This window comes from Salmo trutta, chromosome 6, assembly GCF_901001165.1.
Source record: "Salmo trutta chromosome 6, fSalTru1.1, whole genome shotgun sequence".
NCBI classification, from domain to species: domain Eukaryota; kingdom Metazoa; phylum Chordata; class Actinopteri; order Salmoniformes; family Salmonidae; genus Salmo; species Salmo trutta.
Genome location: NC_042962.1, coordinates 47,820,235 through 47,834,213, shown reverse-complemented (window position 1 = coordinate 47,834,213; position 13,979 = coordinate 47,820,235). Strand labels below are relative to the sequence as shown.

The 13,979-nt window shown below is 41.3% G+C and overlaps 1 protein-coding gene across 1 annotated transcript; it reads left to right on the top strand.

The window, feature by feature from the left end:
* Nucleotides 1-1,041: 1,041 nt before the first annotated feature.
* Nucleotides 1,042-13,350, top strand: LOC115196082 (SLIT and NTRK-like protein 6). Its single transcript, XM_029756608.1, has 2 exons — nucleotides 1,042-1,557; nucleotides 9,813-13,350. Exons 1-2 carry the CDS (start codon nucleotides 1,466-1,468, stop codon nucleotides 12,343-12,345), a joined length of 2,625 nt encoding a protein of 874 aa, XP_029612468.1. The 5' UTR covers nucleotides 1,042-1,465; the 3' UTR covers nucleotides 12,346-13,350.
* The last annotated feature ends 629 nt before the right edge of the window (nucleotides 13,351-13,979 follow it).

Genomic DNA, 13,979 nt, shown 5'->3' with positions numbered 1-13,979 from the left:
TGCGCCTGGCACAATCAGACAGAGATATAGTAATGGTATAACTGTGAGATTCAATTGGAGTCAGATCCCATCCAAACTCATGCACTACTGACCAGAAAATCCAACCATTGATCTTTCACATAGGATGAAGTATGCACAGGGTTCAATCTGTTTGTATGTATAGGCCATTGTATCATAGACTGTGTACGGACAGTCGTTACAAGGATGATTCCTTAGCTGCCTTAGCTTCAGACCTTCACACATAACTTCCATTGTATGAGACCTCAGTGAGTGACAGGTAGAATTGTAATGGAAAGAATGCACGAACAGGTAGTGTTGACAGATATATATATATATTATAGGATGAGAAGACATTGTCAATGGGGATGTCCTAAACATGTTTACATTGCATTATTCATTATTCATGACAACTGTCAAACATGTCAACTGTCTTTAATATCTAGAGGGTGAAAACATATCCATTGTCTCCAGTTATTTTGAGCATGAATAATATATGATGTGTTGAACACCTAGCCTACTGCTAGCTTCCCTGATAGGAACTGTAAAAATCCAGCCAAGGCGAGGGTTTATTTTACTGTAAAACATAGAGTTTATGAGACCAGGAAACATACGTAAACACCTTTACAAGGTAATCCCTGAGCAGTAAACATTCCATTCATGCTTACCACACATATCCATAAAGCACACGCCTACACACACACACACACACACACACCATTGAAATACTAAATCTGCCATTTCTGACAGTTGCATGACCAAAAGTGATATTCACTGTGATCATGGTTCTCAGGAAAGATTTCTGTTTCCCCAAAACAGTAATATTCACACAAACAAAAACATAAATAAAACATATCAATAAATTACATTACAGATCCAGATGAATCTGTAATGAATCTATATATATACATTCGAAATAATGACATTATATCAACACTTGTACGGCTATTGTGGGCAACCTGACCTTCAGAACCAGATACTGATCTCCTAAACGCGTTCCACAACGCCATTCAATGCCATAAAAGTCAGTGAGTCTCGGGGGGGGAGGAGCCCAGAACAACTACAATACTTCGGAGCTTGCCGTGGCTCAAAAGCGTGCAAATTCTAAGGAACTATGCGAAGGGTCAGTATACCAAATAGGCTCTACAGTTGCACTCACACTTTAGTGGCTGGTAACTAAGCACACAAGAAGTTAACAGAGAGTACTGACCAGGGAGACTAATAAGGATCTACATGAATTAATTAAAGATAAAGTGGAAATGCCAATACATCCCAAAATTGCCTCGGACTAGGATCGTGTGGGGTGGAACGCTTTGCAATATCATGGAAATATCGGATTTGTAAACGCCGACAGTCTTCTACAAAAACAAGAGGGGACAAAAGTAAACGTTAGTTACACCGGTATGCCTAGTCTATTCTCTAAAGAAGATGCTGTAACATTTTAATAAACAGTTTGAGGGGACTTTTGATGCTTCGCATCCTTACGTCTCCACATGGATCAACCTCTCTAACCCAAGCATCCTTTGGATTAGCCACAGTCTTTCTCACTCTGCACAACGGGTAAGTAGCCTATCATATCATCCGAACGAGAAGTCTCACAATGTGTAGCCAACTGTTATAAATTCGTTACTTTCTCAAATTAGTTTGTTGACAACCTTTCTTTAGACTGGTAGGACATACAGTCACTTGAACTTCCTGCGTCTATCTTGTGTGGTATCCAGGTAGGTGTCCGTTCGATATGTCGCGGCTTGTTCGGACTAGCTGGAGTTGAGGCTGGGAGCTCGCTTTCCTCCAAATAAAACTACAAACATATCGATTTTATTATATTGGTATCATAACGTCCGGTGTGTTCTGGCCAATGCTTTGTGTTTTTAGAGATTGGCAGTTGGAAAGACAACTTACATTTTATTTTATTTTATTGTCTTTAGTTTGTGAGGGCAGTTGAATTAATCGAAAGAAAACTGCTAAAGTAACGTTACACCTGGGTCGACAGACACGTTCAGGTATTTTACGCGCACCTGGCGCGCCGCCATGCATTACATTCAGCCGCACGTACTGCACATCTCCAGCAACGCATGGATTTAGCCTACTACAATGAATCGTCCTTGGAACATGTAAAATGATTCAGCATATGCTCACCTAAAATATTTCCTAGCGATCTCCATTGGTAATAATAGCACACACTAGTCTTACCATTTTACTTGACTCAAAATGTATTTGTGCATACGTTCTAATTTCCACATGTTTTGTGTGTAAATCAGTCAAGTTAGGCTACCACATAAATGAGGGCATTTATAACATCAATCTAACATGGAAGGTACCTCCATGCAACCAGAATGCAATGACTCAGCTGTGCACTGTAACTGCAGATGGAATAGTTTGGTAATGTATAAAATACGCAGGCATAGGTTTTAAATTAACTACATTGTAGACATATGTGTAGAATAATATAATACATTGGGAAAAAATAGAACAGAATGGAATATTACTATGGATTCCGTTTAAGTGCACTGTCTTTGAGCTAAAGGATGACCAAGTTGAGTTGGTCATCACATTTATGCACTCACTGTGCATTGAAATCTAACTTAAAACATGAAGAACGTGGTTACAATATATGGTTATTGGGCTACATTGTATTCCTGCTCTGGTAGGATCATGTAAATTCCCATTTGGACTGTTCACCCATGAACACTCCAACTATCTGAATTCCTGGTTAGGCAAGTCACTGAGTATTAATTAATGGAGGTGCAAATCAAGGCACATCTACAACGTTGTTTATTTGTCATATTTCAGAACAGGGGTGTTTTTTTTAATGCTTAAAAGATGGTACCCAGACAGTAGAGTTTATGTTTTTTTCTCCAAGAACAGGAAACAAACACACACACACACACACACGCAAACCTTATGAAATAGTTGCAATGGAACAGAGAGTGAGTGACCTTTCGTCTGTCTTGAGTGGGCGAATGTAATTATCATCCTTGGACTTTGGGACTGAGGACCATGGTGACGTCTCTATAGATGTATGTGGGAGTAGAGCTTTCCCTGTAGGGCAAGCACATCACTTCCAATACATTGGAATAAGGAACTGTCCTTCCATTAATTGGCCTGGGAATATTGCGCAGAGGTCCTCTTCCAGGGTTCATATTCGTGCACACAATACGGTGTACAGACGCTCCTAATTTGCTCTCATGGCTCTCAAGTTGAGTTGCTCTCTGCCTTGCCTCCCTTAGAGTCCTTCAGCCATGAGCGTAGCATCCGGTGTGCAGCAGTAACAACCTCTAGTCTAGCCTCCAATCTGCTGGCTAATCTACTTCTGTATAGAGACACTGTGGCCCTTATCTTTCAACACTATGTCTCCACAATAGAACTAAAGAAGCAATTAGAGGTCATGTTGTCTTATGGTGAACATACACTGAGTATACCAAACATTAGGAACACCTTCCTAATATTGAGTTGCGCCACATTTTCCCCTTAAAACCATCTCAATTTGTCGGGGCATGGACTCGAAAGCGTTCCACAGGGATGCTGGCCCATGTTGACTCCAACGCTTGGCACCTACTACCATACCTGTTCAAAGGCACTTAAATCTTTTGTCTTGCCCATTCACCCTCTGAATGGCACACATACGCAATCCATGTCTCAATTGTCTCAAGTCTTAAAAATCCTTCTTTAACCTGTCTCCTCCCCTTCATCTACACTGATTTTGAAGTGGATTTAACAAGTGACATCAATAAGAGATCATCGACGGACCAGGTGAAAGCTATGTCATGGAAAGAGCAGGTGTCCTTAATGCGTTGTCCACTCAGTGTGTATGTCAGTACACAAATGCCAATACCACACACCATGCAGAAATACATAACAGCACTTATATACATATACTAACAGCACTTATCTATCCAGACGGGCCATTTGAATCATGGTGTTGATTTGAAACTGGCAAGTTGGTGTACGTGACTTGAAAATGTCATGTTTATGTTGTATAAAGTGATTATACTGAAATCGCAGCATTTTGTTTTGGGTTGGGTTTAAGTGTTCTAATCTTGGCTTGTGTAATGGATCTACACAGATTAAAAGGATACCAACAACTTGGCTACGTTAGGTCATTTCAACATCACGTCATTTTGGATGATGCTTCTGTAGAAAACAAGATGTGTTGTTGAGACTTTTACTGTCACTACTATGTGTGGTGAGGAAAAATAGTCACTTGCCAAAGTTATTTATCATGAGTCATTTAAAGTTGACAAGTTTTAGAAGATCTCCCAGGTTTGGGCATGTCTGTGGTTTTGGTCATGCAGCTCAGTGCTATTATGGAAGATTCTCTTCCTTTTACCTTTAATGACTTGAGTAAAGACAACTCTTAAACAAATGATGAGCCTTCTATAATCCAATGACTGCTTCTGTCAGTGTTTGTGATATTCTCAAATGGCCTCATCCAAAGAATCATTTTAAAGAAAATAATAATACATTTCTGGTCTAACTAGGGAGTAAGGGAGGGGTATTCCTTTAGACCAGATTCTGCAGTGTTTTACATTACCGCAGAGCCAAGAATGATTCGCACATCTACAGATATCTTTCTTGCAAAACATATTTAAAGTCACTTGGTACATCTGACTAATAATCCTTGTGAAAAACAATTGCACCAAATGAGTTAAACAGACCATTTGAAATGCACGCCTGCTAAATCGTCTTTACCAGGGGAGCTGGGTGCCCCCCTGTCGTGCTGCTATTATTAGCTTATCTCGCATATGCTCGCTATCAACGAGGAGGGGCCCACCAGCCGAGCGCAATGTGAAGATATGTGCTGCATTGTTTATTGTGGCAAGTCGTGTGCACGGTGGTGTTTAGTCGATCAGGCACCAATTATAGCTATCTCGTCGGGGGATCAGGTGTGTGTGTGTGTTGTAAGATTGGCCGCCTGAATGGAGCTGGGTTCGCAGCTGACGTGATGTAACATCATGGACGCCTGCTATCGCTCATCCGCTGTGTGTCCGTTATCAGTGCTGTGGTGGGGCATCAGTGTTTGGTTGTATAATGGATGACATTGCTGTGGAAGACCACCTGCTCTGGAAGAAATACCAACATGTGGAAGATATTGGGTATATTTCTGTGAAAGTCAAAGCCTCTGTTGATAGTGATAAAGACACATCTTGGCCATTCCATTATTAAAAACGATGTAAAATACTGAAGCCTTTCATAACCACCCATAATTATACAGTGAGTGGACAAAACAGTAGGAACACCTTCCTAATATTGAATTGCACACACTTTTGCCCTCAGAACAGCCTCAATTCATTGGGGCATGGACTCTCCAAGGGATCACAGGGATGCCAGGGATGCCGGCCCATGTTGACTCCAATGCTTCCCACAGTTGTGTCATGTTGGCTGGATATCCTTTGGGAGGTGGACCATTCTTGATACACATAGGAAACTGTTGAGCGTGAAAAACCAAGCAGCGCTGCAGTTCTTGACACACTCAAACCGGTCCGCCTGGCACCTACTACCATACGCGGTTCAAAGGCACTCCACAATCCATGTCTCAATTGTCTCGAGGCTTAAAAATCCTTTTTTAACCTGTCTCCTCCCCTTCATCTACACTGATTGGAGTGGATTTAACAGGTGACATCAATAAGGGATCATACCTTTCCCCTGGATTCACCTGGTCTGTCTGTCATGGGGCATGTTTTGTACACTTAGTGAATACAATAGTAGTCCTGTTAGTGTTGTTGATGGTGGTAGAAGTAACAGTAACAGTAGAAGTAGCAGTAGCGTTTGTATCTTGCATCTGCAATGCTTAGAGGCAGAAAAGAGCAGCTATATGAGATAATGATTGACACTTTAGCATATATGTCATTCCCCTTTACGGAGGATGAGTCAACAAGGCCATATCAGTGCAATGTAACCTGCTCTGCTCAGGCAGAGGAGAAGTATTAGGAGCATCAGTCACTGCAAATCAATTTAAATGGACAAACAATGGTCTCAAACGGCAATAGCTGTATTATCTGAAAGCTATGACTTGCTAACAGGGTTGATATACTACATTGTGAACATTCCGCACCACTGTGACATTTACATTTGAGTCATTTAGCAGACACTCTTATCAACAGCGACTTACATGAGCAATTAGGGTTACGTGCCTTGTTCAAGGACACGTCGGCAGAATTTTCACCTAGTCAGCTCAGGGATTCGAACCAGCGACCTTAAGGTTACTGGCCCAATGTCCTTAACCACTAAGGTTACCTGTCGCGGTTATGTTAATTAGAGGTTGACCGGTTATGATTTTTCACCGCCGATACCGGTACCGATTATTGGAGGACCCAAAAGCCGATACCGATTAATCGGCCGATTTTTATTTTTATTTATTTTTTATTATTTATTTATTTGTAATAATGACAATTACAACAATAATGAATGAACACTTATTTTAACTTAATATAATACATAAATACTATCAATTTAGCCTCAAATAAATAATGAAACATGTTCAATTTGGTTTAAATAATGCAAAAACAAAGTGTTGGAGAAGAAAGTAAAAGTGCAATATGTGCCAGGTAAAAAAGCTAACGTTTATGTTCCTTGCTCAGAACATGAGAACATATGAACAACACCATGGCATTTTTTTGCCTTTACCTCCCTTATCTCACATCATTTGCTCACATTGTATATAGTCTTATTTTTTTCTACTGTATTATTGACTGTATGTTGTTTACTCCATGTGTAACTCTGTGTTGTTGTATGTTGTCGAACTGCTTTGCTTTATCTTGGCCAGGTCGCAATTGTAAATGAGAACTTGTTCTCAACTTGCCTACCTGGTTAAATAAAGGTGAAATAAAAAAATGAAAGCTGGTGGTTCCTTTTAACATGAGTCTTCAATATTCCCAGGTAAGAAGTTTTAGGTTGTAGTTATAGGACTATTTCTCTCAATACAATTTGTATTTCATATACCTCTTACTATTGGATGTTCTTATAGGCACTTTAGTATTGCTAGTGTAACTGTATAGCTTCCGTCCCTCTCCTCGCTCCTACCTGGGCTCGAACCAGGAACACATCGACAACAGCCACCCTCGAAGCAGCGTTAAGGGGAACAACCACTCCCAAGTCTCAGAGAGAGTGACGTTTGAAACGCTATTAGCACGCACCCGCTAACTAGCTAGCCATTTCACATGGGTTACACCAGCCTAATCTCGGGGGTTGATAGGCTTGAAGTCATAAACAGCGCAATGCTTGAAGAATTGCGAAGAGCTGCTGGCAAAACGCACGAAGGTGCTGTTTGAATGAATGCTTACGAGCGTGCTGCTGCCTACCATCGCTCAGTGAGACTGCTCTATCAAATATCAAATCATAGACTTAATTATAACATAATAACACACAGAAATACGAGCCTTTGGTCATTAATATGGCCGAATCCGGAAACTATCATTTCGAAAATGAAACGTTTATTATTGAAGTGAATTACGGAACCGTTCCGTATTTTATCTAACGGGTGGCATCCCTAAGTCTAAATATTCCTGTTACATTGCACAACCTTCAATGTTATGTCATAATTATGTACAATTCTGGCAAATTAATTACGGCCTGTTAGGAATAAATGGTCTTCACACAGTTCGCAATGAGCCAGGCGGCCCAAACTGCTGTATATACCCTGACTGCTTGCACGGAACGCAAGAGAAGTGACACAAATTCATGTTAGCAGGCAATATTAACTAAATATGCAGGTTTAAAAATATATACTTGTGTATTGATTTTAAAGAAAGGCATTGATGTTTATGGTTAGGTATATTGGTGCAACGACAGTGCTTTTTCGCAAATGCGCTTGTTAAATCATCACCCGTTTGTCGAAGTAGGCTGTGATTTGATGAGAAATTAACAGGCACCGCATCGATTATATGCAACGCAGGACATATTAGATAAACTAGTAATATCATCAACCATGTGTCGTTAACTAGTGATTATGTTAAGATTGATAGTTTTTTATAAGATAAGTTTAATGCTAGCTAGCAACTTACCTTGGCTTCTTGCTGCCCTCACGTAACAGGTAGTCAGCCTGCCATGCAGGCTCCTCGTGGAGCGCAATGTAAGGCAGGTGGTTAGAGCGTTGGACTAGTAACCGGTAGGTTGCAAAAACGAATCCCTGAATCCCTGAACAAGGCGGTTAACCCCAGTTCCTAGGCCATCATTGAAAATAAGAATGTGTTCTTAATCTGACTTGCCTAGTTAAATAAAGGTGTAAAAAAAAAAAAAAAAAAAAAATGCAAATCGGTGGCCAAAAATACCGATTACCGATTGTTATGAAAATGTGAAATCGGCCCTAATTAATCGGCCATTCCGATTAATTGGTAGACCTCTAATGTTAATACACCATCAGTGATGCAGGATAAGGGTGCGATGGAACCATCAAGCAGGAACCCCCATTTCGGCACGAGCACTCTGCCTAACAGATTGCACTTGAGAGCAATATGAAGCACACAGAGCAAACAGTGTGAATGACCTATTTGTCTGGCGATATATGGACCAGGATCATTGTGTATATTGCAAGGGCCACAGGGGACAAGTGATACACATTTTATTTCCAAGGTTTCTCTCTCTTTTTCCTTTCATTCACAGTGCACCGTTTTCCCAGTCATTTTTTATGACCTCTTACTAGCACAGTAACTGCTTGGTGATGAGTTGGCCTTGCTTACGTGCATGAGAAGGCATTATAAGGCTTCACTGGCCTCCAATGGATCTGTGTAGTCGCTTCGCCACAAGCTTTACACATTTGATTCTGAAAATAGATGTGGGGCTGTTTTTTCCACTATCCTCACCCTGTTGTCATTCATTGTATAATACACCCAGTCACTTTTCCATAGTATATATTTTCTTTTTTTATTGTGTAAAAAATCATAGATTTTTAACTCTACTACCCCCCCCCCACTACCCCCCCCCCCCCACATAAAGCATTTAGTGATAAAGCATTCAGTCTTCGATCAGTGTACCTTTTTTTCTTCCACCAATGCAGTGCAGAGCTGTCATCCAACAGTGAGGCCTGTCATACCGCACAATACACCCAACCTACAGTATCAAGCTAGTTCGGTATCTAGGGAGAATCAATGAAATGGCACCGCTTCGTGTGATGATCACACATTGCTGTGTGAGAGATTTCGAAGAAGAAAATTGCATGGGTGAGAAAATACATGTTTGCTCATTTGAGGGGTAAAAAAGTATTTTATTGATGCTACCTCTTCTTTAGTTAAAAACATGGATCAAATCTATTCTAGGCCATACCCAAGTGTATTATTTAAACAGATTAAGTTTTCTACATGACCTTGTATATGAGGTATTGTGGCCATGTAAACAAGATTCCAATGTTCACTAGGCCATGCATGTTTAAAGAATATGAATTTATCACATTCCTTCCAAGATAACTGTGTGCTCCCTTCATGCATTTGATACATCAATAAAGGCAATTGTATTTTATTGCATTCAATGCATAATTAATTTTGAAGTTCATTGTGTATTCAGTTTCAAGTTCATTTCTATACTGTGAGAATTGCATTGACCTTATAATCCAGGATTAAAAGTGTATGCACAGTTCAGAAAGAATGGGTGAATGTATTTTCTATAATTGGAGACCATGCTTTATTGTCTGTCTGAAGGGACTGATAATCTAATCAAAGTAGTTAAGATACTTATAGAAAAAATATAGAAACAAATACTTGTGATTATTGATTTAACCTATGATTTTATGTTGTTTTCCAAGTCCATTCCATTTTGGTAACAACTCTTTCTCCCTCCCTCCCTCCCTCCCTCCCTCCCTCCCTCCTCTTTCTGTGTTGCAGATACAACGGACAGAAAATGCTACCCTGCATCGTTTTCCTTTGCTCATTTTTCACTGCTGCTTGTTTTCAAGACATCCAGCCCTCGAAGGCATTTCTGAGTGAATCCTGTGACTCATTGTGTACTTGTGAAGAAAAAGATGGCATCCTGTATCTTAACTGTGAGGAGAGAAATATCAGCAAGATCTCCCAAATCAAAGTGCCATCAGCTCTACCTTTCCACCTCAATCTGTACAAAAATGACTTGGTGGAGTTGCGGGCAGAAGACTTGGAAGATTTAAAGAATGCCATTTCACTTCATCTCGGGGCTAATAGCATACAAGAGCTTGAACCTGGCGTCTTTAGTGCACTGGGCTCCTTGAAGAAGCTCCACATCAACAGTAATTTCCTGGTCATGTTGAAGGAAGACACTTTTCACGGCTTGGTAAATTTGGAGTTTCTCCAGGCGGACACAAACTTCATACGTGTGGTCGAGCCGGGGGCATTCAGCAAACTCATCCGCCTCAAAGTTCTGATCCTCAATGACAACGCCATCGAGTTTCTTCCCAGCAATATTTTCCGGTTTGTTCCGCTCACCCACTTGGACCTGCGGGGGAACCAGTTACAGACCCTGCCTTATGTTGGCTTCCTGGAGCACATTGGGCGGATCATGGAGCTTCTTCTGGAGGACAACGACTGGATGTGCGATTGTGAGATCCTTCACCTGAAGATCTGGATGGAGAACATGCGAGCCCAGTCGGTCATTGGGGAGGTGGTCTGCAGCAGCCCCCACCACCTCAGGGGCACCATCCTGGCCAAAATCAAACGGGATGTTCTCTGCCCTTCTCACGCCGATATCAACTTAGAGGAGCCTTCCAAGTCACTGGACATGGTGGTCACTCCGTCTTCCAATGTGGCAGAAATTCCGAAGTTGGAGGACGCCAAGGACGACGCAAAGATTCCGACACCTGCTTATGTTCCAGGGAGTCCTTGTGTGGAGCACTGTTCATGTCACAATCACCCTGTGGCTGGGTTTTTAATGCATTGTCAGGACAGAGGGATTCAACGGATTTCAGATATTGGAATACTTGAGCAAAGCCCCACCAAGCTGGTGCTCACAGGAAATATGATTCAGAGACTGTTGAAATATGACTTTGTCACATATGATGGTTTGGAGTTATTGAATTTAGCCAACAATCGAATCGATTACATTGACAATGAAACTTTTCTCAGCTTAAGCAATTTGAAAAAACTTTATCTCAACGGCAACAGAATTGAAACCCTTTCCGCAACCATGTTCATTGGACTCCACAACCTTGAATACCTATATTTGGAATATAACATTATCAAAGAAATTGTTCCAGGAGCTTTTAATCCTTTGCCAAATCTCAAACTCTTGTCTTTGAATAACAATCTGCTGACTAGTCTCCCATTGCAGATATTTCGCAATGTGCCCCTCACCAAACTGAACCTGAGAAAAAATCTGCTCATGCACCTGCCTGTTAGCAACGTGCTGGACCAGCTTGACTCTTTAGAGCAGATTTATTTAGAGGACAACCCCTGGGATTGCAGCTGTGACTTAGTCAGTCTCAAACAGTGGGTTGAGAAGCTGAGGAAGGACACAGTCGTAGGTTCCATTTTGTGTCACACACCGAGAAAAGTGGCGAAGGCTGAGCTGAGAGCCCTCAGAAACGAGTTGCTATGCCCCGGCCTAGTGACCTACTCCTTGCCCACGGACGAGGACGAGAGCGTGACAACCACAGTGGCGACTGACGGCGCTAGGAGTGGTTTCTTCAGCTCCATCACAGACTCAGTTCCACTCTCCGTTCTGATCCTTAGCTTGCTCGTCATCTTCCTCATGGTCATCTTCTGTTCGGCGGGGATCGTGGTTTTCCTCGTGCACAGACGGCGAAGGAGGGTGAAGAAGAAACAGGCAGAGGAGCAGCCGCGGGAAAGCAGCAGCCCCATCCACCTGCAATACAGCATGTACGGCCAGAAAACCACCCACCACACACTGGCGCAGAGAACCGGAAGCACCGTGTACGACGAGCGCTCACACAGCCCCATTGTCCAGATCTGCCGCAACCCCACCTACTGCACTCAGCATAAAGAATATGAGACCGACCTCAATGAACTGGACGAACCAAAGCACATCTGTCGTAGCATCATGGAGACAGAGAATACTTCCCCTCTCACAGGCTCTAATTTGAAGTTCAGAGCTGTGACGTCAGACTGCCCAACTGAGTTCGTAACACTCGGAGATGCGAGCTCCCTCTATAAAAACATACTAGAGAGGGAGAGGGTTAGGGAGCTGCAGCAGCTCGGAATTACTGAATACCTCAGGAAAAACATGTCCCAGCTGCAACCAACGGTAGAGATGCAGGTCCCAGGATCAGGACACCACGGGGAACTGAAATTAATGGAGACTATTATGTTGTCGAGACCGCGGAAGGTCATGATGGAACAAACAAAAAATGAGTACTTTGAACTCAAAGCTAACCTACACACCGAGCCAGATTATTTGGAGGTCCTGGAGCATCAAACTGCATTTAACTGATATAAAAATACAATTAATTGTTTTATATTCAACTTGAGAAGTGCCTTGTCCAAAACTGCCATCTTATATTTTCAGTCTATGACCTACTTATCCCACAGCGGTCTTGGACACACAAGTCATTTGTAGCACAGAATGCACTGTATAATTATCTATTTTTTTGTTATTTTGTTTTCCTATAGACAGACCGCACTTGAAGTTGCTGACATAACAGATATCTTGCCCAAATGTAATTATCAAGATGGCAAATAGGTACTGCAGGGGTACGTTTTTGTTACCAGTTCAGCTTAGATCTTTGGCAGGCCTCAATGTTTCCCATCAACTGTCAGGCTGTTTCAATCATATGCCATAATCAGCATGCTCAAAGTGCCGTAGACTTAACAAAATGCCAACATGTATTCTGGGTCGCAATGATGGAGTTCACATTAGTCCTGTCATTCATTAGATTTAGTCCTGGCATTATTTCAATACCACATTTTGTATTCCAACCAGTGGGAACGTGTTTAAACAAATCCATTTTCCCAAAACATAGCACTTAAAAGTCCCAGTACATATATAAATCATATCTTGTATCTGTAAATAAAAAAATGCATTGCACTAATCAAATGCCATTTAAAAGATGGTGCATGACAATCAACTTACTGTTCAACAACAGTTTCTGTTTATTGTTGTTCCTTTCCTGCTTCTGAAGGGGACAGAACTACTGATGTGTATAAGAACCTTTTGTTTGAGTGTAATTTTTACAAATCAAAACTGACCAGTTTCTCTCAGCATGATAAATGTTCAGGATATATGCGTTCACTTTATTATTCTGATTTAGTAAGCAACCCTGTTCAGCTCTGAAAATGTTTAATGTAAACTTTATTTTTTACCAATGTAGATGAAATTATTTATTCTGTAAATGGTGTATATATGTCACACATTATGTTATTTTGTGCCTTCAGTGTTGTGCAGGTGAAAATGTATTAAATGTAAATAAAGAATTGCAATACTGCAAACTTTGAACAATCAAGATTCAATACAATAGATAAGCTCTTCAGTACTCTAAATAGATTGCGTGCAGGTATATTCCAGAGCCTGATGCAAAAACGACTTTCTGTCATTATCAGATGAGCATAAAAGTGACCAAACATCTAATATTATAGCACATTACGTGCTCAAGAGGGGCGTGGGTGAAATCATGATGCTATTCTGCACAGAGGGCACTTAAGATAGTAATGACATTACATTGTTATTCACACTCTTATGCATGTCCTCAATGTTGCTGCATGTTCTGTATTCCTCCCATGGACATACAGTACAGCATTATATACCATCTGTGTGCTTGTTTGAATAGATCAATCTCATAGGTAGGGTTATTCCTGGTCATTTTACACAAAGTAGAATTTCAAATGAATTGCTATATATATCCACACAGACTCACACACCGAAAATCTCTTTAGTGTCAAATCCGTGCTCAAGCCTGGCTTCCCTATAGTGACTCCCTCATTGCCAAATATGGCATGTCAAGTCTTTCCAGTTCTCTGCCATGCAAACACAAGATTTCCCCCTTGCATTATTGGACCCCCTTCTGAGATTGCTTATCCACGGTGCTTAATTACTGCACAACAGTGGGGTATAGCAAATTCCCTCTGCAC